Source organism: Magallana gigas, chromosome 10, assembly GCF_963853765.1.
Source record: "Magallana gigas chromosome 10, xbMagGiga1.1, whole genome shotgun sequence".
Taxonomy (NCBI): Eukaryota; Metazoa; Mollusca; class Bivalvia; order Ostreida; family Ostreidae; genus Magallana; species Magallana gigas.
Window position 1 is genome coordinate 3,882,401 of NC_088862.1, and position 26,367 is coordinate 3,908,767.

General features: G+C 33.2%; 1 protein-coding gene across 2 annotated transcripts in view; it reads right to left on the bottom strand.

The window, feature by feature from the left end:
* Window positions 1–2,702: 2,702 nt before the first annotated feature.
* Window positions 2,703–26,367, bottom strand: part of LOC105334499 (uncharacterized) — a 49,257-nt gene continuing 25,592 nt past the window's right edge. Inside the window, exons 2-8 of one of the 2 annotated variants that reach the window (XM_066073078.1) lie at window positions 13,001–13,102; window positions 12,777–12,835; window positions 12,277–12,651; window positions 5,344–5,455; window positions 5,123–5,181; window positions 4,625–4,999; window positions 2,703–3,174 (exon numbers count right to left, since the gene is read on the bottom strand). In XM_066073078.1, coding sequence (XP_065929150.1) covers window positions 3,050–3,174; window positions 4,625–4,999; window positions 5,123–5,181; window positions 5,344–5,455; window positions 12,277–12,651; window positions 12,777–12,835; window positions 13,001–13,017 — 1,122 coding nt within the window. In that variant the 5' untranslated portion in view covers window positions 13,018–13,102 and the 3' untranslated portion in view covers window positions 2,703–3,049. The remainder of the gene's footprint in view (window positions 3,175–4,624; window positions 5,000–5,122; window positions 5,182–5,343; window positions 5,456–12,276; window positions 12,652–12,776; window positions 12,836–13,000; window positions 13,103–26,367) is intronic. The other variant, XM_066073079.1, reaches the window with a different exon arrangement.

Consider the following 26,367-nt stretch of genomic DNA (forward strand, 5'->3'; position numbering starts at 1 on the left):
GCACGGATGTTCAGGGGGCCAAGGGAGGGAATTAAATCTGCTTAAATTTATATGTATCATAAAATTACTAAATATACGCCACGGAACCTCCGATCCTTATCAATCATAAATATCCCCCGGGACACCCCCCCCCCCGGAAAAATCCTGGATCCACATAATTTTTCGTATTGTATTAAGGTGAGTTAAAGTTTGAAATACCATATTGCAGATGAAGTTAAAAAAGTAGAAGTCATAGTAACAAACAAAATTACTGTTACTGCATGGAGAAAAGTTAATTGACGAAGATGGCCATGGCTGCTACAAGTATAAACAAATACATGTAGATATGAAGGCAATTGCCACGAGGTGTATCCTGGGAACAGACGTTCACCTCGTATGATAGCATATCTTTAAACTTAGCCTTACTAAAATTTAACTGTCAATATAAATGTTCTGAAATAAGCACTGATGGTGAGTCAAAATCTGCAATCAGCAAACAGCTTGAAGAACGCTTGACATCCTTGGAATAGCAGCCATGACGATTTGTCGGAAAGTCTGGGTTCCTGAAATGAAAACAACCGGAGCGAAGAAAAAACAGTACGAGATAACATATATTAAATTTTTTTTATGTTATATCATTCACACGTTAAACATTTAAACACAAGCGTCTTTAATTTGTTTGAATAACAAATTATGTATAAGTATATATAAATATATAGGCCTATGTAAAAACAGGGTTTGGAGGGAGGATGAATTGTTTCTGAAAAGCTGGAGAAAAAAACCGCCCAACCGCCCAACCCCCTCCCCCGAACCTTGGGTGTGAAATATGACATCTGATGATAAAGAATAGTGTTTAAAATCAAAAGTCCAAAGGAAAAATACTAAACAGGAGCAGAACAAATACGGACCTTTAAAAATATTAGAGGTAGAGGTAGGATCAGGTGTCATTGAGGAGTGGGCATCTTCTGCTGACCAGTCACATCCGCCGTGTCCTCTTTGTCTAATCGGGAAAACGGGAAAATCCGAAAACAATTAGGTAAATATTTATGGTCTAACAATAAGTTAGATTGTTTTTGCTGACAAGGTCGTTGTATCGACCATAAAACTTACGAAAAAATGACTTCAATCGAGACCTTTAAAAGTCCTGTTTTATCAACTTGTTTGTAAGTAGTTTGCCTATCCTTAAATACTGTTCATACGTAGAGCATGCCCTTGCGTATCGAATAAACCGAGAGACAAAAACTCCATATGCAGGTCATGAAGGTATATTGCTACATGAAGGCCGCGGGCAACATTTGCGAGCCAGTCAGACAGATCAACTGTTGCCCGAGACACAGTCAACAACTGTTTTGTTATACCCCTTGTCATCAATAACTCGTTTTCGCGGAATGTGACGTCACCGGTCAACAGTCTTTTTAACAGTTCCAGTCGAACAGTTCCAGTCCAACAGTCAAAAGGCTGAAATATCTTTTCGTATAAGGTTATATAGTAACATTTTTACAGGTGTATAACAATTCAAAATTTTCTTAAATTTTAATGATTGTATAAAATTTTAGTGCAAACATATAATGTGAAATCTTGTTATTTGAAAAAGGTTGCTTTATCATTGCATCAATTAATTTTACTATGCACACGAACAGCTGGTCAATATGTAATTTGTATTTTAACACAGCGCGATAACGCTTTGCACGATTTTCAAAGGAGGTGATTCATGTACTCTAAAATCTCTCCTTAATGCCTTTCAAACGGTATAAAATAAGCTTTCAGTTCCACATTGGTTAAATTTATCTATCAGATAGATACCACATACATGTATTTTGACAAATGCTTAAAAACGGGTACGATTAAAAACCACTGAGCAATTACTAAAAATGTTTATCCAATTCAATCCAAAGCAATTTGCAAATATTGTTACTGGTGACGAAACAATGGTTTACAATTTCGAACCAATAAGAATAAAAAAAACAGAATATAGCTAATTAAACACGGTGGAAGGTTTGAAGTTGCCAAAAAAAAACCCCACCAAATAAACACAAAAACGTTTCTTTTCTGCACATTCTTCTCACGGTATGGTATAGCAGAACAAATTCCGGTGACGAGGGGCAAAAGTGGTACACGTCCGTATTACGGAGATGTTTTCCTAAAGAAGCTGAAAATATATCTTCATAAATAACGCCTCTTGTCAGCGTGTTCGTCTACTTCGTGATAATACTCCATCACGTACATCTGAACTTGTGAAGCAGTTTGAAGTCGGAGGTTGCCGTCTTGCTCCACTTACCATACTCTCCAGATTAAGCTTCAGGTGACTTTTTCCTTTTTCCAAAACTTAAAAAAAAACCCGTTTACTATCCTTTGATTTGCGTTAATGTACATGTAGTTAGGACTCTCTTGGAACCAAAAGTGACATCTACCTAGATGTTTGACATTTTTGAGGTTCTATAATAAATCATTTTAAAGAAATTAGGCACATGTAGGTTGTGATTCCTTCCATGTTAACATTGTAGCTTAAAAACAAAATATACTGCACATAAAAGAAGAGGAAACTTTTTTGGTAAACATTACTTTTCCTTTTTATATGAATATAAACTTAAGAAGTCAATATTTTACCCAACTGCCTCACTCATTTGTCAAATTAAAATAAACAACTGACATTTATATTTGAGTGATTAATAACCTTAAAAGAATCGAACACTCTATATAATATCCTTCTCTCTCTCTCTCTCTCTCTCTCTCTCTCATTTTTTTCTTTTTTTCTTGTTTTATTTTTTTCTTTTCTTTACGTTTAGACTATTTTGGTGTAGCGATTTAAACTACTTTCAAATGATGTTACGTGCCTGACCATAAAGTAAATTTGAATGCAATTGCTACAAAATGACCAAATGACCTAGGGATAATAGAAGATCCCGACCCTCAAATGATAAAAAATACCGATTTTACATAAATGATTTCTATTTTCTTTCTACATTGAGTAATAAAAAAAATTGAAACAATGATTTGTCCATGAATCCGGAATTGGAGGAGAGCACTGCTTATTAAGTTGATCATATAGCGGTTGTGGCGAGACTTTCCTTCAGATATGGTTCTGCTGGTGCTGGTCCTGTAGGAGGCTGATGCTCCATTCAGTGACGAAGACGTCTACGATGTAGATAAGTGGAAACAACACCAGTAAACTACACGTACCAGGAAGACTTAGACCTGTTAATTGTTTAAATATAAATACATACTTATGTCACAAGGTGGACACCATACAAACACTTGGCATATACACAAATACTTCATGTCTCAATGATAGACATTTTACTTACTCGTAACTTCTGTTACGCATTACATACATGACATACATGCATTACTTTACACCTGGATACACTTACACTTACTCACACTTTACACTTACTAAAATGAGACCAACGGAACATATGTCATTCATATACATAGAGACATAAACGGACCACCATAATAAGAATGCTAAATATATGTAAACAGCTGGTAAAGATATTTAATTATAAAAGTTGAAATTACCAAGAAACTTCGTAACTGGATGTTTTAAGACATTTACTGCATTCATGAAACAAGAACATTAAAAGCATAATTATTATGACCAAAATTAGGCTTACCTCAGAGAAGCTGGATCATAGGCATTATAAATAAGAATGCTTAGCGCAAAGTAAAAATGTGCCGGGACTAGTACAAAAACAAAGTACTGAAGTACTGACGGGAGTTGATTTTATCGATTATCATTTATTATAAAATCAGCGATGTAAGATTTTGCATGGCAAGTAATCGAAATATTTCTGAGAAATTGTATGGATCCAGGCAAGATTGAACTCTAGTTTTGTTCAACCAAACGCTCGACTGTCTCTGTTTATCTCCGACAAGCAAGAGAGACTCTCTGCGTCGGATTTTAACAGAGACAGTCGAGCGTCTGGTTGAACGAGACTAGTACACTGAAGTCTAGCGTATGAATACATACGACTTCAAAACATATCTAAAGTGTTTGTACCATTTAAAATCTTACTATTTTCGTGGTATTGATAAATAAGTTTTCGTGAAAAACAATGCTTCAGACTACATTGCATCGAATTTATCGATTATTTTCAAGAACTATGTGTTGTCAGCGGTATTGATTTGTGCTTAGGACCAAACACTGTTTCACTTTCGGTTTGGCCGAGTAAGTGCATAGGAGAGTTGATGAAAATCAACTCCGAAAAACAGGAGAAGTCTTGGTTGCGTCCTTCCCCTTGGACTGTCGTGTCCAAACCGTGCACGGACTGATTATAATTTTAAAGGTCCAGTGAGCTGAGGCTCGTTACAGGTGAATTGTACAGGTAACATTCCGAAAGAGGGGCTCACCACAGGATACTTACAATTGTCATAAAATCAAAACAAGTAATGTCTGGCTTTTATGTGACAGCAATAAAAAAGTTAATTTTATCTTAAATCAGTGTATTATCACATCAAGTACATTTACTGTGTACCCATTAAATTGAAACGTAAAGATGAATTCGTTTAAATGCATTGATAATGATCAGTTAAATTAATGCTTATCTCCTTTTTTTTCTTCTTTCAAAATTGTATTCATCATTATAAAATATAAAAAATTTAACAGATAACATTTTACCGACAGTTGGTAGCTTATTTTCCTCACCTTCATTTTTCAAAGTGTTTTTCTTGGTTTTGCGTTTAAGAGTAGTACAGTCCATTGGATTTTCAGATCTTTCATCTCTTAGGTTTGTCATATTTCCATGAAGGTTGTCCGAAATATTCTCACTTAAAATGAGCTCCAATTTACACGTGACATCTTGAGGTCCTGATGAAGGATTTGGAGTAAGTAAATGGGAATTTACACCTCGACGTGTTCGACTGTTTGGGCACGTACAGGTGGACACAAAGCAATTCTTTGTCTCGTTTACGACTACACAAAGAGTCAGTGTGTTTTCTTTCTTCTTGTCCAGCATAGTATAAATTCTACAGTCTTGACTCCTGATGCAGTCTTTAAGAGTAAATGTGATGGCTTCTTGATCTTCAATTTGATATCAGTATTTAAGTGACATTGTTTTTTTTAATTTATATATTTTATACGTTAAATTCAAATGGCGTTGATAAAAACATTTTAAATTTTAAAAATACATGTAAATGTACTTACCTGAGTTGTTGACCGAAAGAAACCCAGCTATAATTTTTGGTAAAGTCTTCAAAGACTCTCTTTAAAATAAATCAGAAATAATATTACACATTTAATTCTTAGTTAATATATCTTTGCTCTAGCAACAAAGCCTTATACCGATAATTTTATTTTTATATAAATGCAATAATGGAGATAATACAATTCTATGTAAATTATGTATCTATGCCTTGTCCCCATACCTAACAGAGCCATTCATTTCAAGACCGAAGTCCTTTTTACTTGGATGGTTGCAGGGAGTATCAGCTGGTGTATTCTTACTTGAAACTGGCGAACACTCGCTCTGAACTAAAACTGAAATAATATCTTAGGTTGACATGATCTTAATCGATTTTGATATTCCAAAAAAAAAATATAACGGCATATATTGGGAGTCGACTGGGTGTGGTGCCGGTATAATGTTTATTTTAAAAGCGCTAAAAGATTCATTCTTGGCAATAACATAAATATATGTCAGTGAATTAGCAATGCCTGTATCAATTATATCATTTTAACAAAATTAATCAAATAACTGTTACGTAAGTAAGTAGTATATTAAAGACTTTCCAAAATCAATAGATTTTTAATGCACATTTATTTCAATTTGCCAATAGGTTCGGACTGATAACTTGCATATATATTTTGTTTGCTGCAGATTACATTCTATAAGATATTTTATGACCTTATTACAAAACACAATATCTCATAGAACCGAAAAAAAAATTACATGAAATAATAAATATCAAATATTCACATTACCCCAAATGCAGATCAATTTATAAGGGGTAAACATTTTGAGACGACCACTCCAGTCTTGAGAGTTTCACATTTCGATTTTTATTAAAACAATCCTATAAATATAATGTGGTTTCATCAGTATTCGTTGAATACCAATTTTCGTGGATTTCGTTATTAAGTTGATCCACGAAATTAAGTGTTGATTAAAGTGCAATTTCTATTAACATTTCGTATTGATAGGGTCATTGGCCACGAATTTACGTATCCTTGAAACTGTGATTTTCACTTAATCCACGAAAATTGATACCCTTGAATATTAATGAAACCACAGTAGGCGATGTACCATGATATCAACAATAACTGTATATACATATACATTACACGGAAACATTACAAAATTGTTTTAAAATTGTTTTGTACGTGTCATAAAATAGGTTAATAACTTGATTTATTATATAATAGGAAGTTGGTTTTCATAGTTAAGGGCTGATTTCCGTTTAAATGAAGTAAAACAAAATGGAAAAATATAAATATCTACTTCCTGGTGACCAAGATTTTTTAGGATGTATAATTTGTTCTTTATCAAAGTTAATATGATTTTTTTGTAATTGTTTTAAAAGTAACATACAAAGGGATGCTTTAGGCAGACTATATGAAGATAAACTTGCAAACTTTTTTAAATATTTGGAAAGAGGGGTTAGAAAAAAAAGATATTATTTTTGACAGATTCAAAAAATTGCCACTGATGGCATACTGTTAGCATACTATCCGCATATTAATGAATGACTAAATGTCGCATAGATAAGCAGATGCACCTATTGAAGCTACACACTGACTTCGAACAGTTCGAGGAGATTGTGAAGGTTTGGTTGGGTTTGTTTGAAAATGTAACAACAGGCAAGGTCCTTATAAGAAAACAATGTGTGAGCATTTAGCTTGTTATACATATAATGGGGTTGTGATTGCAATCTTTCGATTCAACACCAATTCGACGTGGCTGTTACAACCGAATAAAACTCTAACGAGAGACTGGTATATCTTTCCAAATCTGTATTGTTTCCTTTTTCAATGAGAATATTTTATGACAATTTTGTCTGAAAATGAAAGGTTAATTCACGTGAGAATGTGTGAAAGCGGTGTAAAACGAAAGCTACGCCCTTTTGATTGCATCTCTAAACAGCATATGTCTATGTGATTTGAGTATTTGTTGTTTTATTTGCAACTCTTGGGAGTTTTTTCTTTGCTTCAATAGTGTATGTATCTTTAAGCATCAATGTCACTGTAACTTAGTTTTGGTATCTAATAGTTATTCATTGACAAATTTATAACTTTAATAGTATTACTCCTAGAATTATCAAACTTTGTTATTTGCTGTATCCAACAATTTTAAAATGTCTATATCAAAACCTAGGTCTCAGTATTAGTCTATGAAGCTTTTCAATTGTCAATTTTTGACGATTCGTTGGGGTCTAGTGTAATAAATTTTTTAATTAGTCAGTTAATGCGTCTTATAACTTATGATTGGATGTTTCAATCATAAGTTTCCATGGTCTTCATAATACGTTTTCTCTTCTTATCATTGTCAAATCTTGGAATATATGAGAATTTTTCAGAGTTAAAAATATTTTAAAAGAGTTTCATAAGCATTTAGAAAGCAATGAAATAACTGCTTGAAATATGTGAAAATGTATTCAGAGTTTAAAATAAGTTAAACTTCGATATCTCCATTGCTGATATCTCGAATACAACGGATATGTCGAAGTGATTTGTAAGTCCCAACTACGTATTCTTTTAAGTGTTCTACTCTCGATATCTCGAATATTCGGGTATCTCAAAGTTTTCAAACAGTCCCATTTAGTTCGAGATAACAAAGTTGAACTATATTTTTAAAAAGTTACATATTTAAGCATATAGAAAGGTATTAAAAAAACTGCTGTTTAGGTGAGCGATGTAGCCCATGGGTCACTCGTTTAAATTTTTTCTTTCTTTTATGCTTCTTTCTGCTGAAAAAATATTTTTAACACATTTTAACAATAAATACTTTGAACACGTTGACTTCATGAACTGAAAATATGTGATGGGGAGAGAGGGATTTAACACTAAGATTGTTTTGTTTTGCCAAGGCCCGGAAGAAAAAAATAACACAGTCAAATATTTCGTTTTTATTCTGTAACAATAATATATATGTTTGAAACCAAAACGAGACATATTTGCCTAGACTTCGGGTTATTTAGTATTTTAGAATCCAAATGCTTTCTAAGAACTTAGTCAAAGACGTCATCTTATGTTATTTATTAGGAAGAGTTCACTTTACTTGAAAGTTCTCTGTATAATTCAGGAGAATCGGGATACACGTATTTTAAAATATATATGGCCCTATATATTCATTAGTTTAAAATAAAGATTATTTGTCGTTGCATCAAAAATCATATTTTTTAAACATTGATTACACAATCATTGTACTGGTTATGACCTTTCATTTTTTGCAAGTTCATCTTGCAAAGGGAGATTTATTATGACAGAGATTTCGAGAAATTATTAATCAAAGCTTTTCAATATAAAAGTACAATCAACAAAATATACCTATTTATATAATTATTAGTTTTTTTATACGCCTAGTAATAAAGCGTAAAGGGGCCTTGACTTGTTGTGTTGTAAGCTTTACATCGATATACCCTTTATCGTCAACATATTTTTTTTCTTATCTACACAAACATAAAATATTTTGCATGCACAGATGTACGGGGGGGGGGGGGGGGGGGCGAGGGAGGGAATTAAAATTGCTTACATTTATATGAATAGTAAAATTACTATATATACGCCACGAAACCCACCGATCCTTATCAATCATAAATTTGCCTGTGACACCCCCCCCCCCCGGGTAAAAAAATATAGATCCGCACAATATTTAGTATTGTATTGAGGTGAGTTAACGTGATTTGAATCACCTTGTTGCAGTTGAAATTAAAATAGCAGGAGCCATAGTAAGAGACAAAATTACTGTTACTAAAGAAAAATTTATTGACGATGATGGTCATGGCGTCTACAGGTATATACTAATATTTGAAGGTAATTGCCACAAGGTGTACCTTGGAAACAGACGTAAAATTCTTGGTGCCATATCTTTGATCATAGGTCTACTGAAATAAAACTGTCCATATAAACGTTCTGAAATAAGCATTGATTGTGAGCCAAAATCTGCAATCAGCAAACAGCTTGAAGAGCGCTTGATGTCCTTGGAATACCAGCCATGACCATTTGTCAGAAAGCCTGGGTTCCTTAAATGAAACCAGCCGGAGCAAAGAAAAACAGTACGATATGGCTTATAAACATCATTTAAACACGAGCGTCTCCAATTTGCTTGAATAACAAAATTGATGTATATGTTCAAAAATGGTTTGAAGGGAGGCGAATTGTTTCTGGAAAACTGGGATAACGTCATATGGTGTCATTAATAACCAGACATGATGAAAATGCATCTTAGGATCGAATAATAAATGGAAACCACCCGAGAACCTGAGGTGTCAAATATATAGCGCGTTGATGGAAAAGAGTGGAAATCCACTACCATAAATGTATTAAGGCATTTATTGTAACTGATCAGGTTTTTTAGCTAACCGAGACGAAGTCAAGAGGAGCTTATGCTATACCCTCGGCGTCGGCGGTGGCGTCGACGTCCGGACCTGGTTAATGTTTTTGTTGCAGGTCCTGTATCTAAGCTAATACTTGTCCTATCTTCACCAAACTTGCATGGATGATGCATCTGGACCTACTTATGGACTTGAAAGACTTGGATGCTGAATCTGGGTCCTAAATTTCAGATGCTGGAGGAAGTTATGGTTGTTGGACCAGGTTAAAGTTTTTGTTGCAGGTGCCCTTTGATAGCAATATCTTAGTTACTGCTGGTCCTTACTTCACCAAACTTGCATGGGTGGTGTGTCTTATGATACTGATGCACCAAACAGGCTTGAGTGGTGAATCTGAGCTAAAGGTTTCGGATGCTGGAGGAGGTTAAGGTTTTTGGAGCAGGTTAAAGTTTATGTTGCAGGTGCCCTTTGATAGCAATATCTAAGTTACTACTGGTCCTTACTTCACCAAACTTGTATGGATGATGCGTCTTATGATACTGATGAACCTGACAAGCTTGAATGCTGAATCTGAGCAATAGGTTTCGGATGCTGGAAGAAGTTAAGGTTTTTAGAGCTGGTTAAAGTTTTTGTTGCAGGTGCCCTCTGATGATTATATCTTAGTTACTACTGGTCCTAACTTCACCAAACTTGTATGGATGGTGGGTCCTATGATACTGATGCACCTGACAAGCTTGAATGCTGAATCTGAGCCATAGGTTTCGGATGCTGGAAGAGGTTAAGGTTTTTAGAGCTGGTTAAAGTTTTTGTTGCAGGTGCCCTCTGATGATTATATCTTAGTTATTACTTGCCATTACTTCACCAGACTTCCATGGATGGTGCGTCTTATGATACTGATGCACCTGACAGGCTTGAAATCTGAATCTGAGCCATAGGTTTCAGATGCTGGAGGAGGTTTAGGTTTTAAGAGCTGGTTAAATAAAGTTTTTGAAACAGGTGCCTTCTGATGATGATATCTTAGTTACTACTTGTCCTTACTTCACCAGACTTCCATGGATGGTGCGTCTTATGATACTGATGCACCTGACAGGCTTGAATGCTGAATCTGAGCCATAGGTTTCGGATGCTGGATAAAGTTAAGTTTTTTGGAACAGGTCACATGTTTAATAGATGATAGTACTATTTCAAACTTGCATAGTTGATTTAACTGTAATATGAATGAATCGCAGAGGTAGCTTCAGATGCAGAGCTTGATCTCAATTATCAAGGATGCTAAAAAATAAATCTTAGTTATTACAGGTCCTAACTTCACCAAACTTGAATGGATGTTGTGTCTTATGTTAAACATTTAAACACGAGCGTCTCCAATTTGCTTGAATAACAAAATTAATTTGTATGTTAAAAACCGTGTTTGGAGGGAGGGTGAATTGTTTCTGGAAACTGGGATAACGTCATATGGTGTCATTGATAACCAGACATGATGAAGATGCATCTTAAGAATAATAAATGGAAACCGCTCGAGAACCTGAGTTGTCAAATATATAGCGCGTTGATGGAAAAGAGTGGAAATCCACCTCAATAAATGTATTTAAGCATTTATTGTAATTGATCAGTTTTTCTTCTAATTGCGAGTGCAGCGCAACGCCGGTGAGCAAAGCGAGCTCTAAGATCTAAGATCGGGAAAAAGAACTAGCTAAACTTATAGATTCATCCATAAAAAAAATTGGTAGCTTCTACTCCTAAAGTGCTATCCAAAATATGACTTAAAAACAATAAGTATGCTTAAAAACGGGTACGAGTACAAACCGCAGAGCAATTACTAAGATTGTTTACCAAATTCAATCAAAAGCAATTTGCAAATATTGTTACTGGTGACGAAACATCAGTTCACTATTTCGAACTAATAAGAATATTTGAAACAGAATATGGCTAATTAAAAACGATATAACGCATGTAGTTGCCGAAATAACCATAAGCACAATGACGTTTTGCTTCTGCACATTCTTCTCACGGAATGGTATAGAAGCACAAATACCGGTGACGAGAGGCAAAAATAGTACATGTCGATATTACCGAGATGTTTTTCTAAAGAAGCTCAAAATATCTCTTCATAAATAACGCCTTGTGTCGGCATGTTCGTCTACTTCATGAAAAACATCTGAGCTTCGAAGTCGGAGGTTGCCGTCTTGCTACACTCAGATTAATGAGGAACAGTCAAAATATCGTGATATATGTATATATGTTATAAATACTTATAATTGAATTTTGAAATTCACTCAAATATAATTTCTATTATGAAGAACTCAATATGTATGTTTTAATGTAATATGCTTTTCTGTTGATAGTTTTTACCTGCGTTTTTATTCATGTATCTCATAAAGATTAATTCCAATGTTTCATATAATGAGATTAAGTTTTGTTAATTAATATCATTAAATATTGTTTTACTTCATATAGTCAGTAAAAAAACGTATACCATCCTTGATTTGCTTAATGAACATTGTGTTAGAAATTTCTTGGAATCAAAACTGACATCTACCTAGATGTTTGACATTTATGAAGTTCTAAAAATTCCTTTCAAAGAAATTAGACACGTAGAGGAAACATTTTTGGCAAACAATACTTTTCCTTTTTATATGAATAAAAAATTAAGAAGTCTTTATATTACCTAACTGCCTTACCCATTTGTCAAATCAATATCAAAAACTGACATTTATATTTGAGTAATTAATAACTCCTTCAAAATTTTATTCATCATTCTAAACCTAAAAAAAAATTGAAAGATAAATTTTACTGACTTATGTTCCTCACCTTTATTTTTCAGATTGTTTTTCTTGGTTTCGCATTTAAGAGTAGTACATTCCATTGGATGTCTATATCTTTCATCTTTCATAATTGTCATATTTCCATGACGGTTGTCAGAAATATTTTCACTTAAAATGAGCTCCAATTTACACGTGGCTTCTTGAGGTCCTGATGAAGGATTTGGAGTAAGTAAATGGGAATTGACACTTCGACGTGTACGACTGTTTGGGCACGTACAGGTGGACACAAAGCAAATCATTGTCTCGTTTACGTGTAAACAAAGAATCATTGAGTTTTCTTTTTTCTTGTCCAGCATAGTGTAAACTCTACAGTCTTGACTCCTGATGCAGTCGTTTATGCTTAATGTGATGTTTTCGTCACCTTAAATTGGATCTCAGTATTTAACTTATATAGATTTCATTGTAATTTTAATATTGTGTAAATTACATTCAGTTGTCCTTCATAATAATATATTGAATTAATAAAATACTTGTAAGCGTACTTACCTGAGTTGCTGATCGAAAGAAACCCAGCTATGATTTTTGGTAAAGTCTTTAAAGACTCTCTTTGATAAATTAGAAATGTCATTACACATTTCATTCTTGAAAGCTATATTTGCTGTCACGACAACGTTATATCGATAATTTTATTTCTACTTGTATATAAATGCAAAAATGGAAATAATACAATTCTATCTAATTCTTTGTGCATCTTTGCCTTGATCCCATACCTAACAGAGCCATTCATTACAAGACCGAAATCCGTTTCACTTTGATGGTTGCAGGTAGTATCAGCTTACATGAAACTGCCGAGCACTCGCTCTGGACTAAAACTGAAATAATATTTTAGGTTGACATGCTCTTAATCGATTTTGATATTAAAAAAAAAAATACGGCAATAAAAAATTGGTTAAAACTATATGGACTAGTATATGGGAGGTCGAGTGGATAAGGTTGCGGTGTCAGTTTTAAAAGCGCTCAAAAATGCATTCTTGGCAATGACATAAATATATGCCATGCAGTGAATTAACAACAAGTATTCAGACTGCATCACCAATAATTTCAAAATGATCGTGCAGAGATTTCTCTAAGCTGAAGCTTTTCAAGAGTATCTGTTTTAAAAATATCAACTCTACCGGATCCAGTCTATTTTTGTACCACATCAATACTCTAAAGGCAAGAATAACCAGTAATGCCTGTATCAATTATGTCATTTTAACAGAATTGATTGAATAATTATATATATTACTAAATCAGGTAGTGTATTAAAGACTTTCCAAAGTCATTAGATGTTTAATTTATGCGCATTTATTAGGGCTTTTCGACTTTCGGTCGAAAAGACCTATTGTTTTCGTTCTGTTTTATTAGGGCTTTTCGACTTTCGGTCGAAAAGACCTATTGTTATTCTTCTGTTTATTAGGGCTTTTCGACTTTCGGTCGAAAAGACCTATTGTTATTCTGATGTTTTATTAGGGCTTTTCGACTTTCGGTCGAAAAGACCTATTGTTATTCTGATGTTTTATTAGGGCTTTTCGACTTTCGGTCGAAAAGACCTATTGTTATTCTTCTGTTTCTTATTATTAGGGCTTTTCGACTTTCGGTCGAAAAGACCTATTGTTATTCTGATGTTTCTTATTATTCTTTTTCTCGACAGAATTTCCGTCAGCGATTTTTTGAAAACGGAAAGACATATTAAAACAATTATGCAACAGTCTTAGAGCACGTTCATATGCCACGCGTATGTAAGGTTTTGGACTGCCAGTTCCGGCACTTCCAGTTTTGACAAAGGAAATGCAAAAAAATTATAAAAGCACAAAATCTGTATTATTTTTTGAGTTAGGGCATTCAAATTTTAGAATTAGATGCATCTTGTCTTGATGTACAAAATCAAAACCGTTGACATTTCTCTATCTCTTACTGTTTTCGAGATATTAAGGCTCAAACTTGAGAAAAGGGGGGATGAAAAACAAAAAAAATTCAAAAAACCTTAGAAATTTTATAAGACGCCTAGACATTGTTTAAATGGACGTATTCAAGATATAATCCAAGTTTCAATGATATATAATGAGTACTTCCGGTTTTATGAGCCTATAAAAATTGTCTATGGGAGTTTCAATGTTAAACTAAAATCACGCGTCGTTCGTTTTCTCAAAAAGTTAACAAGTTAACATTACAATATTTTAGATGTATAATAATACACACAATGCGCAGACCGGAAAAGTTTTTGGGTACACAATTCGAGAAAATTAGGGATCTGCAGGGGCCAACGTACAGAACAGCTCTTTAGCTGTAACTTTTTTATTTCTCTTTTGATTTTAAAAATCTTTTCAGTTTATTGTTAGTAATAAAGAGTACAATCTTAAAATTATGGTCCGAGCGGCCACTTTTTGACTCCTTATAGGGGTTTGGAAGGCCCAAAGATCATCACTTGTTTAAATTTCAATTTTTTTTTTAGTAAGAGTTATTTCGCTTTGCTGTAAGAATGTAGAGCATAAATACCATAGGCATACCAAGTTTTGTGTCCGTGGAATGAATACTTACTTCAATATGATTTTTTGAAAATATTTCTTTGGAAATAAGAAGTGAAGCTACCTGTAAAGTTCTGGAGTTATCTTTCTTTTCACATTGCACTACTCGTAAGTTCCTATCTAAGCAACTGGGGATACCAAGGCGTCTAGAATACTTGGAAATAAATTAGAGAATAATTTTTTTTGAACATTTAATCAAAAAGGGATAATGGGGCTGTCGAAAAGCCCTTACTTTTTGTTGAAGACAAAAAAAGTTCTAGTTATTCTTATGCTCGACAGAATTTCCGTCAGCGATATTTTGAAAACGGGAAAGAATTTTGAAACAAATATACAATAATCTTACAGCATCTATGAGTGACACGCGTATGTAAGGTTTTGGACTTCCGGTTCCGGCACTTCCGGTTTTGACAAGAAAAATACTAAAAATTCATTGATGCACAATATCTTTATTATATTTGTAGTTAGAACATTCAAGTTTAAGAATTAGATGTATCTTGTCATGATGTACAAAATCATAACCGTAGCCATTTCTCTATCTCGTACCGTTTTTGAGATATTAGGGCTCAAACTTGAGATAAGGGGGGATGAAACAGAATTTTTTTTTAAAAAAACCTTAGAAATTTTATAAGATGCCGAGACATTGTTCAGATAGAAGTATTCAAGATATATACCAAGTTTGAATAAAATATATTCAGTACTTCCGGTTTTGTGAGCCTTTGAAAAATTGTCTATGGGAGTTTCAATGTTAAACTAAAATCACGCGTCGTTCGTTTTCTCAAAAAGTTTACAAGTTAACATTACAATATTTCAGATTTATAATGATACGCACAATGCGCAGACCAGAAAAGTTTTTGGGTACACAATTCAAAAAAATTAGGGATCTGCAAGGGCCAACGTACAAAACAGCCCTTTAGCTGTAACTTTTTTATTTCTTTTCCGATTTTAAAAACCTTTTCAGTTTATTGTTCAAAATGAAGAGTATAATCTCAAAATTATGGTCCGAGGGGCCACTTTTTGACTCCTTATAGGGGTAAGGAAGGCCAAAAGATCATCATCTGTTTAAATTTCAAAATGTTTTTAAGTAAGAGTTATCTCGCTTTGCTGTAAGAATGTAGAGAATAAATACTATAGGCATACCAAGTTTTGTGTCCGTGGAATGCATACTTCCTTCGATATGATTTTTTGAAAATATTCCTTTGGAAATTAGAAGTGTAGCTACCTGTAAAATTCTGAAGTTATCTTTCTTTTCACATTGCACTACTCGTAAGTTCCTATCTAAGCAACTGGGGATACCAAGGCGTTTAGAACTTTTGGAAATAAATTAGAGGATAAATTTTTTTTGAACATTTAATTAAAAAGGGATAATGGGGCTGTCGAAAAGCCCTTACTTTTTGTTGAAGACAAAAAAAGTTCTAGTTATTATTATTCTTCTCGACAAAGTTTCGTCAGCGATTTTTTGAAAACGGAAAGACATATTAAAACAACAATGCAATAAACTTATAGCATTTTTAAATGACACGCGTATGTAAGGTTTTGGACTTCCGGTTCCGGCACTTCCGGTTTTGACAAGAAAAATACTAAAAATTCATTGAAGCACACTATTTTTTTTTATTTTTTGAGTTAGAGCATTCAAGTTTAAGAATTAGATGCATCTTGTCTTGATGTACAAAATCATAAGCGTACGCATTTCTCTATCTCTTACTGTTTTTGAGATATTAGGGCTCAAACTTGAGAAAAGGGGGGATGAAATTTTTTTTTTTTTTAATAAACCCCTAGATATTTTATAAGACGCCTAAATATTGTTCAGGTAGAAATATTAAACATATATTCCAAGTTTCAATAAAATATATTGAGTACTTCCGGTTTTATGAGCCTATGAAAATTTGTCTATGGGAGTTTCAATGTTAAACAAAAATCACGCGTCGTTCGTTTTCTCAAAAAGTTTTCATGTTAACATTACAATATTTCAGATGTATAATGGTACACACAATGCGCAGACCGGAAAAGTTTTTGGGTAGACAATTTCAGCAAATTAGGGATCTGCAGGGGCCAACGTACAAACCAGCACTTTAGCTGTAACTTTTTTATTTCTCTTCCGATTCTATAAATCTTTTTAGTTTTTTGTTAGGAATAAAGAGTACAATCTTAAAATTATGGTCCGAGGGGCCACTTTTGGACTCCTTATAGGGGTTTGGAAGGCCCAAAGTTCATCACTTGTTTAAAATTCAAAATGTTTTTTAGTAAGAGTTATCCCGCTTTGCTGTAATATAGTAGAGCACAAATACTATATGCATTCTAAGTTTTGTTTCCGAGGAATGAATACTTACTTCAATATGATTTTTTGAAAATATTCCTCTGGAAATTAGAAGTGTAGCTACCTGTAAAGTTCTGGAGTTATCTTTCTTTTCACATTGCACTAATCATAAGTTCCTATCTAAGCAACTGGGGATACCAAGGCGTTTAGAACACTTGGAAATAAATCAGAGAATAATTTTTTTTGAACATTTAATTAAAAAGGGATAATGGGGCTGTCGAAAAGCCCTTACTTTTTGTTGAAGACAAAAAAAGTTCTAGTTAGGGCTTTTCGACTTTCGGTCGAAAAGACCTATTGTTTTTGTTCTGTTTTATTAGGGCTTTTCGACTTTCGGTCGAAAAGACCTATTGTTATTCTTCTGTTTCTTATTATTATTCTTATGCTCGACAGAATTTCCGTCAGCGATTTTTTGAAAACGCGAAAGAATTTCGAAACAATTATACAATAGTCTTACAGCATCTCTGAGTGACACGCGTATGTAAGGTTTTGGACTTCCGGTTCCGGCACTTCCGGTTTTGACAAGGAAAATACTAAAAATTCATTGATGCACAATATCTTTATTATATTTATAGTTAGAGCATTCAAGTTTAAGAATTAGATGTATCTTGTCATGATGTACAAAATCATAAGCGTAGCCATTTCTCTATCTCTTACCGTTTTTGAGATATTAGGGCTCAAACTTGAGATAAGGGGGGATGAAACAGAACTTTTTTTTAAAAAACCTTAGGAATTTAATAAGATGCCGAGACATTGTTCAGATAGAAGTATTCAAGATATATACCAAGTTTGGATAAAATATATTGAGTACTTCCGGTTTTATGAGCCTATGAAAAATTGTCTATGGGAGTTTCAATGTTAAACTAAAATCACGCGTCGTTCGTTTTCTCAAAAAGTTTACAAGTTAACATTACAATATTTCAGATTTATAATGGTACGCACAATGCGCAGACCGGAAAAGTTTTTGGGTAGACAATTCAAGAAAATTAGGGATCTGCAGGGGCGAACGTACAAAACAGCCCTTTATCTGAAACTTTTTTATTTCTCTTTGGATTTTCAAAATCTTTTCAGTTTATTGTTTAGAATAAAGATTACAATCTTAAAATTATGGTCCGAGGGGCCACTTTTTGACTCCTTATAGGGGTTTGGAAGGCCCAAAGATCATCATTTGTTTAAATTTCAAAATGTTTTTTAGTAAGAGTTATCTCGCTTTGCTATAAGAATGTAGACAATAAATACTATAGGCATACCAAGTTTTGTGTCCGTGAAATGCATACTTTCTTCGATATGATTTTTTGAAAATATTCCTCTGGAAATTAGAAGTGTAGCTACCTGTAAAGTTCTGGAGTTATCTTTCTTTTCACATTGCACTGCTCATAAGTTCCTATCAAAGCAACTGGGGATACCAAGGCGTTTAGAACACTTGGAAATAAATAAAAGAATAATTTTTTTGGAACATTTAATTAAAAAGGGATAATGGGGTTGTCGAAAAGCCCTTACTTTTTGTTGAAGACAAAAAAAAGTTCTAGTTATTTTTTATTATTCTCGACAAAGTTTCGTCAGCGATTTTTTGAAAACGGAAAGACATATTAAAACAACAATGCAATACACTGATAGCAATTTTAAATGGCACGCGTATGTAAGGTTTTAGACTTCCGGTTCCGGCACTTCCGGTTTTGACAAGGAAAATACTAAAATTTTATTGAAGCACAATATCTGTACTGTTTTTATAGTTAGAGCATTCAAGTTTAAGAATTAGATGCATCTTGTCTTGATGTACAAAATCATAAGCGTAGCCATTTCTCTATCTCTTACTGTTTTTAAGATATTAGGGCTCAAACTTGAGAAAAGGGGGGATGAAAAAGAAAAAAATTCAAAAAACCTTAGAAATTTTATAAGACGCCTAGGCATTGTTTAGACAGAAGTATTCAAGATATATTCCAAGTTTGAATAAAATATATTAAGTACTTCCGGTTTTATGAGCCTATGAAAAATTGTCTATGGGAGTTTCAATGTTAAACTAAAATCACGCGTCGTTCGTTTTCTCAAAAAGTTTACAAGTTAACATTACAATATTTCAGATGTATAATGATACACACAATGCGCAGACTGGAAAAGTTTTTGGGTAGACAATTTGAGAAAATTAGGGATCTGCAGGGGCCAACGTACTAACAGCACTTTAGCTGTAACTTTTTTATTTCTCTTTTGATTTTAAAAATCTTTTCAGTTTATTGTTTGGAATAAAGAGTACAATCTTAAAATAATGGTCCGAGGGGCCACTTTTTGAGTCCTTATAGCGGTTTGGAAGGCCCAAAGATCATTACTTGTTTAGATTTCAAATATTTTTTTAAGAAGAGTTATCTCGCTTTGCTGTAAGAATGTAGAGCATAAATACTATAGGCATACCAAGTTTTGTGTCCGAAGAATGAATACTTACTTCAGTATGATTTTTTGAAAATATTTCTCTGGAAATTAGAAGTGTAGCTACCTGTAAAGTTCTGGAGTTATCTTTCTTTTCACATTGCACTACTCGTAAGTTCCTATCTAAGCAACTGGGGATACCAAGGCGTTTAGAACACTTGGAAATAAATTAGAGAATATATATATATTTTTTTAACATTTAATTAAAAAGGGATAATGGGGCTGTCGAAAAGCCCTTACTTTTTGTTGAAGACAAAAAAGTTCTAGTTATTATTATTCTTCTCGACAAAGTTTCGTCAGCGATTTTTTGAAAACGGAAAGACATATTAAAACAACCTTGCAATAGACTTATAGCATTTTTAAATGACACGCGTATGTAAGGTTTTGGACTTCCGGTTCCGGCACTTCTGGTTTTGACAAGAAAAATACTAAAAATTCATTAAAGGACGATATTTTTTTTATTTTTTGAGTTAGAGCATTCAAGTTTAAGATTTAGATGCATCTTGTCTTGATGTACAAAATCATAAGCGTGGGCATTTCTCTATCTCTTACCGTTTTTGAGATATTAGGGCTCAAACTTGAAAAAAGGGGGGATGAAAAAGAATTTTTTTTAACAAACCCTTAGATATTTTATAAGACGCCTAGATATTGTTCAAGTAGAACTATATAACATATATTTAAATTTTGAATTAAAAATATTGAGTACTTCCGGTTTTATGAGTCTATGAAAAATTGTCTATGGGATTTTCAGTGTTAAACTAAAATCACGCGTCATTCGTTTTCTCAAAAAGTTTTCAAGTTAACATTACAATATTTTAGATGTATAATGATACACATAATGCGCAGACCGGAAAAGTTTTTGGATAGACAATTCGAGAAAATTAGGGATCTGCAGGGGCTAACGTGCAAAACAGCCCTTTAGATGTAACTTTTTTATTTCTCTTCCGATTTTGAAAATCTTTTCAGTTTATTGTTAGAAATAAAGAGTACAATCTTAAAATTATGGTCCGAGGGGCCACTTTTTGACTCCTTATAGGGGTTTGGAAGGCCTAAAGATCACAAATTGTTTAAATTTCAAAATTTTATTTAGTAAGAGTTATCTCGCTTTGCGCTAAGAATGTAGAGCATAAATACTCTAGGCGTACTAACTTTTGTGTCCGAGGAATTAATACTTACTTCAATATGATTTTTCGAAAATATTCTTCTGGAAATTAGAAGTGTAGCTTCTTGTAAAGTTCTGGAGTTATCTTTCTTTTGACATTGCACTACTCATGATATAAGTAACTTGTTATAAGAAGTCTCGATAAAGTTTCGTCAGCGATTTTTTGAAAATGGAAAGACATATTGAAACAACCATGCAATAGACTTATAGCATTCTTAAATGACATGCTTATGGAAGGTTTTGAACTTCCGTTTCCGGCACTTCCAGTTTTGACAGGAAAACACTTAAAATTCATTGAAGCACAACATCTTTAATATTTTTTTAGGTCGAGCATTCAAATTTAAAGTTAGATTTATCTTGTATGGGTGTACAATATCATTGGCATTTCTCTATATCTTACCGTGTTTGAGATATAAGGGCTCAAACTTGGGAAATGAGGGAATGAAAAACAAAACAAAAATTAAAAAACTTTAGATATTTGACAAGACGCCGGAACATTGTTCAGAAAGAAGAATCTAACATATATTCCAAGTTTGAATAAAAAATATTGAGTACTTCGGGTGTTATGAGTATATGAAAAATTGTCTATGGGAGTTTCAGTGTTAAACTAATATCATGCGTCGTTCATTTTCTCAAAAAGTTTACAAGTTAACATTTCAATATTTCAGTTGTATAATGATACACATAATGCGCAGACTGGAAAAGGTTTTGGGTAGACAATTCGAAAATATTTGGGATCCGCAGGGGCCAACGTGCAAAACAGCCCTTTAGCTGTAATTTTTTTAACTTTTCATCCGATTTTAAAAATCTTTTTGGTTTATTGTTAAGATTAAAGAGTACAATCTTAAAATTATGGTCCGAGGGGCAACTGTTTGACTCCTTATAGGGGTTTGAACGGTCTAAAGATCACAAATTGTTCATATTTCAAAATTTTATTTAAAAATAGCTATCTCGCTTTGCTCTAAGAATGTAGGTCATATACATATCATGAATATTCTACGTATACCAAGGCTTGTGCCTGAGAAATGAAGACTTACTCTTATATGATTTATCTTTCTTTTAACATTGTATTACTCATAAGTTCTTATTCAGTCAATTGGAAATACAAAGGCGATGAAAATTTGGAGGGGGGTTAGATATGATTTTTCCTGTCATTTGAAATAAAAAGGAGAAAGGGGATGCCAAAGGTAAATATAATATAAAAGCCCCAGCGGAATTTGAGCTTATGGCTAAAAGAATAGTAGTTAACGCTGTAACCCATTGCATATAACATTTATAAAATCATACATGTACTTTATTTTATTGTTTATTTCGGTAGAAAGTACCTGTCCCATACCACCTACGTTTAAAAAGGACTATGAAATAATCGAAATTAAAAGAACAATTTCATTTTAAGGATAATGATACATTTTCTTCGGTTTGAAATATTTAACTGTAGCTCTCTTGTATAAGGTGGCGTTAATAGAGTGGACTCATGTAGTCCCTTATTAAAACTATGATCAATATGCATGATCATCTCCCATCTGCCTTTGAAGAGCTGAACCGTGCATGGTTAAAAATGATGCCTATGATCTGTCTTCCAGTACAAAAGCGAGACAAAACATGCGCGTGACCTAGAAACTTTGTGTTTTGTTTTGTCCCAGAAACTTTCCGGTTTTACAACTTGTTTGTATATTTCTTATTTTATCTAATTTTAATTAGCAATAAGAAGATGCATGCAAAAGCAACAGAGGCAGGAGTTCTTTATTACATTAGAAAATCTACAAATTAATTGGTAGATCATGGATTTTTTTTTTTGAGGGGGGGGGGGGTAACCTTTCTTAATTGGTCTAAATTCAAAATTATTTCTTTCATTCTTCAAAATGAAAATGTATGTTAAAAAAATCTTCAAATGCAGTAATTGTTATTTCAGCTTTCGTTTCCATGAAAATTATGACGCAGTTCGTTTAACCGCGTAGGAAAAACAGGGGGAGGGGTACGTATGTGGCATCAATATGCAACATATGAACACGTAATACAGAACTATACATAGAAGCGTTTAATAGGCATTAACTCCAGAAATGTGTTGACTAACCTTTGTCCAATAAGATCATAGCTGGGCGAAGCCACTCGTGACTTGAATCGGAGAAGATGAAGAAGAAGAGAGAGAGAGAGAGAGAGAGAGAGAGAGAGAGAGAGAGAGAGAGAGAGAGAGAGAGAGAGAGAGAGAATTTAGTAAATTATAGGTGATGCCGATGAAGAAATCATCATTAGTTATAAAGTGGCAAACAAATAAATTAAGATCTATATATTACATGTACATCCTTTTTTGGTGTCATTTAAAAGCGTTTTAAAGATCGAACGATTGTGAATATTTCTTTGGTCGTCGGCAGCAGTGTCTTCATACATATGAATGACGTAACTAACCAATTAAAGAAGATAGGGGAATAAGATGGCGCAAATGCCCATTCAGTTTAGTAGTGAAATACAATTTTGAATTTATCTATTTAATAATACAAGTTTGCAAAAGCATAATTTCTAACTATATTCAGTTTTTAATATATTTTAACAAGATAAGAAAAAAAAATATTGCCTGAAAATTTTGTGGTATCGACCCCATGACATAAAATCTTAGATAAATAAGGTTAGCTTATGTCAGGTACTCTAACCACTGAGCCATTTCAGACACAACAAAGTAGGCTGTTTTAATATTATGTGTGACTTTGACCACGAATTTAAGGACTTGTATTATTTTTTCAAAACGTTCGTTGAAATTCGTGTGTTTTTCAATAGACCTTATTTAGACTATGAGAAAAATATGGAGCAAAGACCCATTCTAGAAAAGAAAATGCCTTGAAGTTCTATAAAATGACAGTATTTGCAGGTTCTAATACGTATACGCCTATTTGAGTCAACATATTCCGGGTATTGAACATATCTATAAGTTGAAAATCAATGATATGTTAAATATATATTGTTGTACATGATTTTAAAAAAAAAATCAGATTTATTGATATTTTATTTTTTCAGTAGCTTGTCCGACCGTGTATGGGCATTTTACACGCCTTATCCACCCATCTTCTTTTATGTCATAGAGTCCGAGAATACGGGCATTAAATATTTTGAAATGCGAACGAATGATCAGTTATAAATATAGATATAGTGAAAAGGAAAGGCAACGCAGGCAGATGCTTAGTGGAAAAATAAAACAATGGTGGACAAATTCGTCCTAAGGTAAAGAATGTTTCACACTAAGAAACCATGTACAAAGTTTTTATACAAAGTAATGTTACAACCTATGTTTAATTCTAGGAAGATTCGGCATACTTTAATTAGGTAACGGTAACACTTTTAATGAAAACAGGTTCTTAAATATTCGTACAGACTACAGAGCAGTCTTGGATGTTCGACATTACTTCATTCCACTATCTATCCATCTATCTATCTATCTATCTATCATAGACATCGTTGTTCCCCGGTTAAAAAAAATCAAAACATTTCAAAGTTACATAAATTTACTAGGTATTTAGACTTTGCTGATTTGTCACTTTATAATTATTGATAGATATAGACGATCTCCGTCATCTATAATGTACTTCGTTAACTCTCTCTCTCTCTCTCTCTCTCTCTCTCTCTCTCTCTCTCTCTCTCTCTCTCTCTCTCTCTCTCTCTCTCTCTCTCTCTCTCTCTCTCTCTATAATGTCTCAACTCCGCCTACTACGATCTGATTCGACAAATCAGCATGATAATAACAAAATATAAATAATTTGATTACTGTTGTTATTTCTTTTTAACCAATTTTTAGGTATTCACTTTATTCAATTTAACACTCCATAAATATAACCACTGTACTAAATGTATCCAGAAATATCGCATGCAAAGCTAATGTGTCGTTGAGCAAAATCACTCCATCGGGTTCGGGATTACGGAAATAGCTCATATTCCTCGTGCAGCCCTTACACCATACATGCTGAAAGAGCAATTACATAGACGACACTGATAATTTGATTGAAATACTACAACGGTTAACCACAAGAGAGCCAGCGCTGAAGAGCTCGTAAAGCCAGTACTTTGTACAGTTGAGCCACAAGTAATTTAAGAGGAGACCTACATAGAAAACGAGTAAGTAAAATGCTATATTTTATTCGAGAAAGATGTCGACTTTTTGCGTGAAAATGTTTAAGAGATATAAAAATACTAGATAAAACTTACAGGATTATTTGATGCTTAACATGTTTTACGGTGCGACCGTTGGGGAGAGCGCAGCACAAATTTTGAATCAAATACACACAGTTTCATGTATATATATAATATAGGAGCCAAGTGAGGTCGTACCCAAACCGACTCGTACCCAAACAGACTAACATTCCATTTGTCCGGTGGTAGACAATGATACTTGGGTTGCAAAAGATAATCTGTAAAGGTTAGGTTTTAATATAATTACGAGAGTTTTTTAAATCCACCGGTCCCACCGGCAAAACCGGTAAATATTTCAAATGTCCGGTAATTATTCTTATTCAATCGGTCTTCATGACCGGTAATATAAAAATGACCGATTTAAGACTTTAACCTCTTTACAAGCAGAATGAAAATGTTTGCAACCAACTTCAATTTGATTTAACAAAGCGATTCACACTCTATCAACAAGATTGACTTTTACGCGCATTGGGTGCATTGTAAGGGAAGGCTAATTAACGAAAAAATGCTAGATGACATACTTGTGATGAGGTATCTAACTGCTATTAACCGACAGCTATGATTTTCAATCTTTTGTTAATGGACTAACTATGTTTACATTTTATTACTAAAAATTAAAAAACACCCAGAAACAAATTAAAAACCTAATTATTTGTTGTTGTGAATTTCTATCCTTTTCTCAGTTTCGTCATTTAGTACGACCGTACTTCGTAAACACCATGGCTCGTGCCAAACACGGGAAACAGTTTAGTTTGATTTCATTTTACGCGAAAATTTGACGGAGTTTGAAATATATTTGTAACAGTTTAGAAGTGCAAGTAACTTGATCAAACAGCCTGCGCATCAATTACGTTATTATATCTATAGTACTAATGAGGTTATCATATAACATATGATTACGTTTTTAATGTAAAGAAATTAAAAGTAAAGAGGAGAGATTCAGAGGAAATTCCCCATACTAACATGATTTATGAATATAAACTTGTTAGTTTTATTTAATGGTGTTTTGTTTCTTTTATATGAAAGTCAAATATTGACCTGTGAATATTTGTTCAGACCAGTAAATTTCATAAAATCACCGGTCCACTTGACCAGTGAATTTTTTTTTATTTCAAAAACTCTGAATTACAATAGTTAAGAAATTATGAGATAAATGAATATAAATATTTTAATAATATAATGTCATCTTTAAGTTCTACATGTATCAACATTTGATAATACATTTCTGTTTACATGCAATCTTCTGCTTAAAACACTGATTATTTAGATTGACAAATTTATAAATTCTTCTCACTGTTTGAAGGCAGGCATAATATTACAATTAAAGTAATACTGATAAATATAGAAGTTTATAATGATAGGTCAAAATTTAAAAGTCAAATATTAAGTTATAAGCAAAATACAGAGTTTGTAATTCTTTGTTTTGTAAACAAAGCTCAAATATTGTCAGTTTTTACATATGTGTTGTATTGGGGTAAGTTTCAATCAAATGTATCTTTC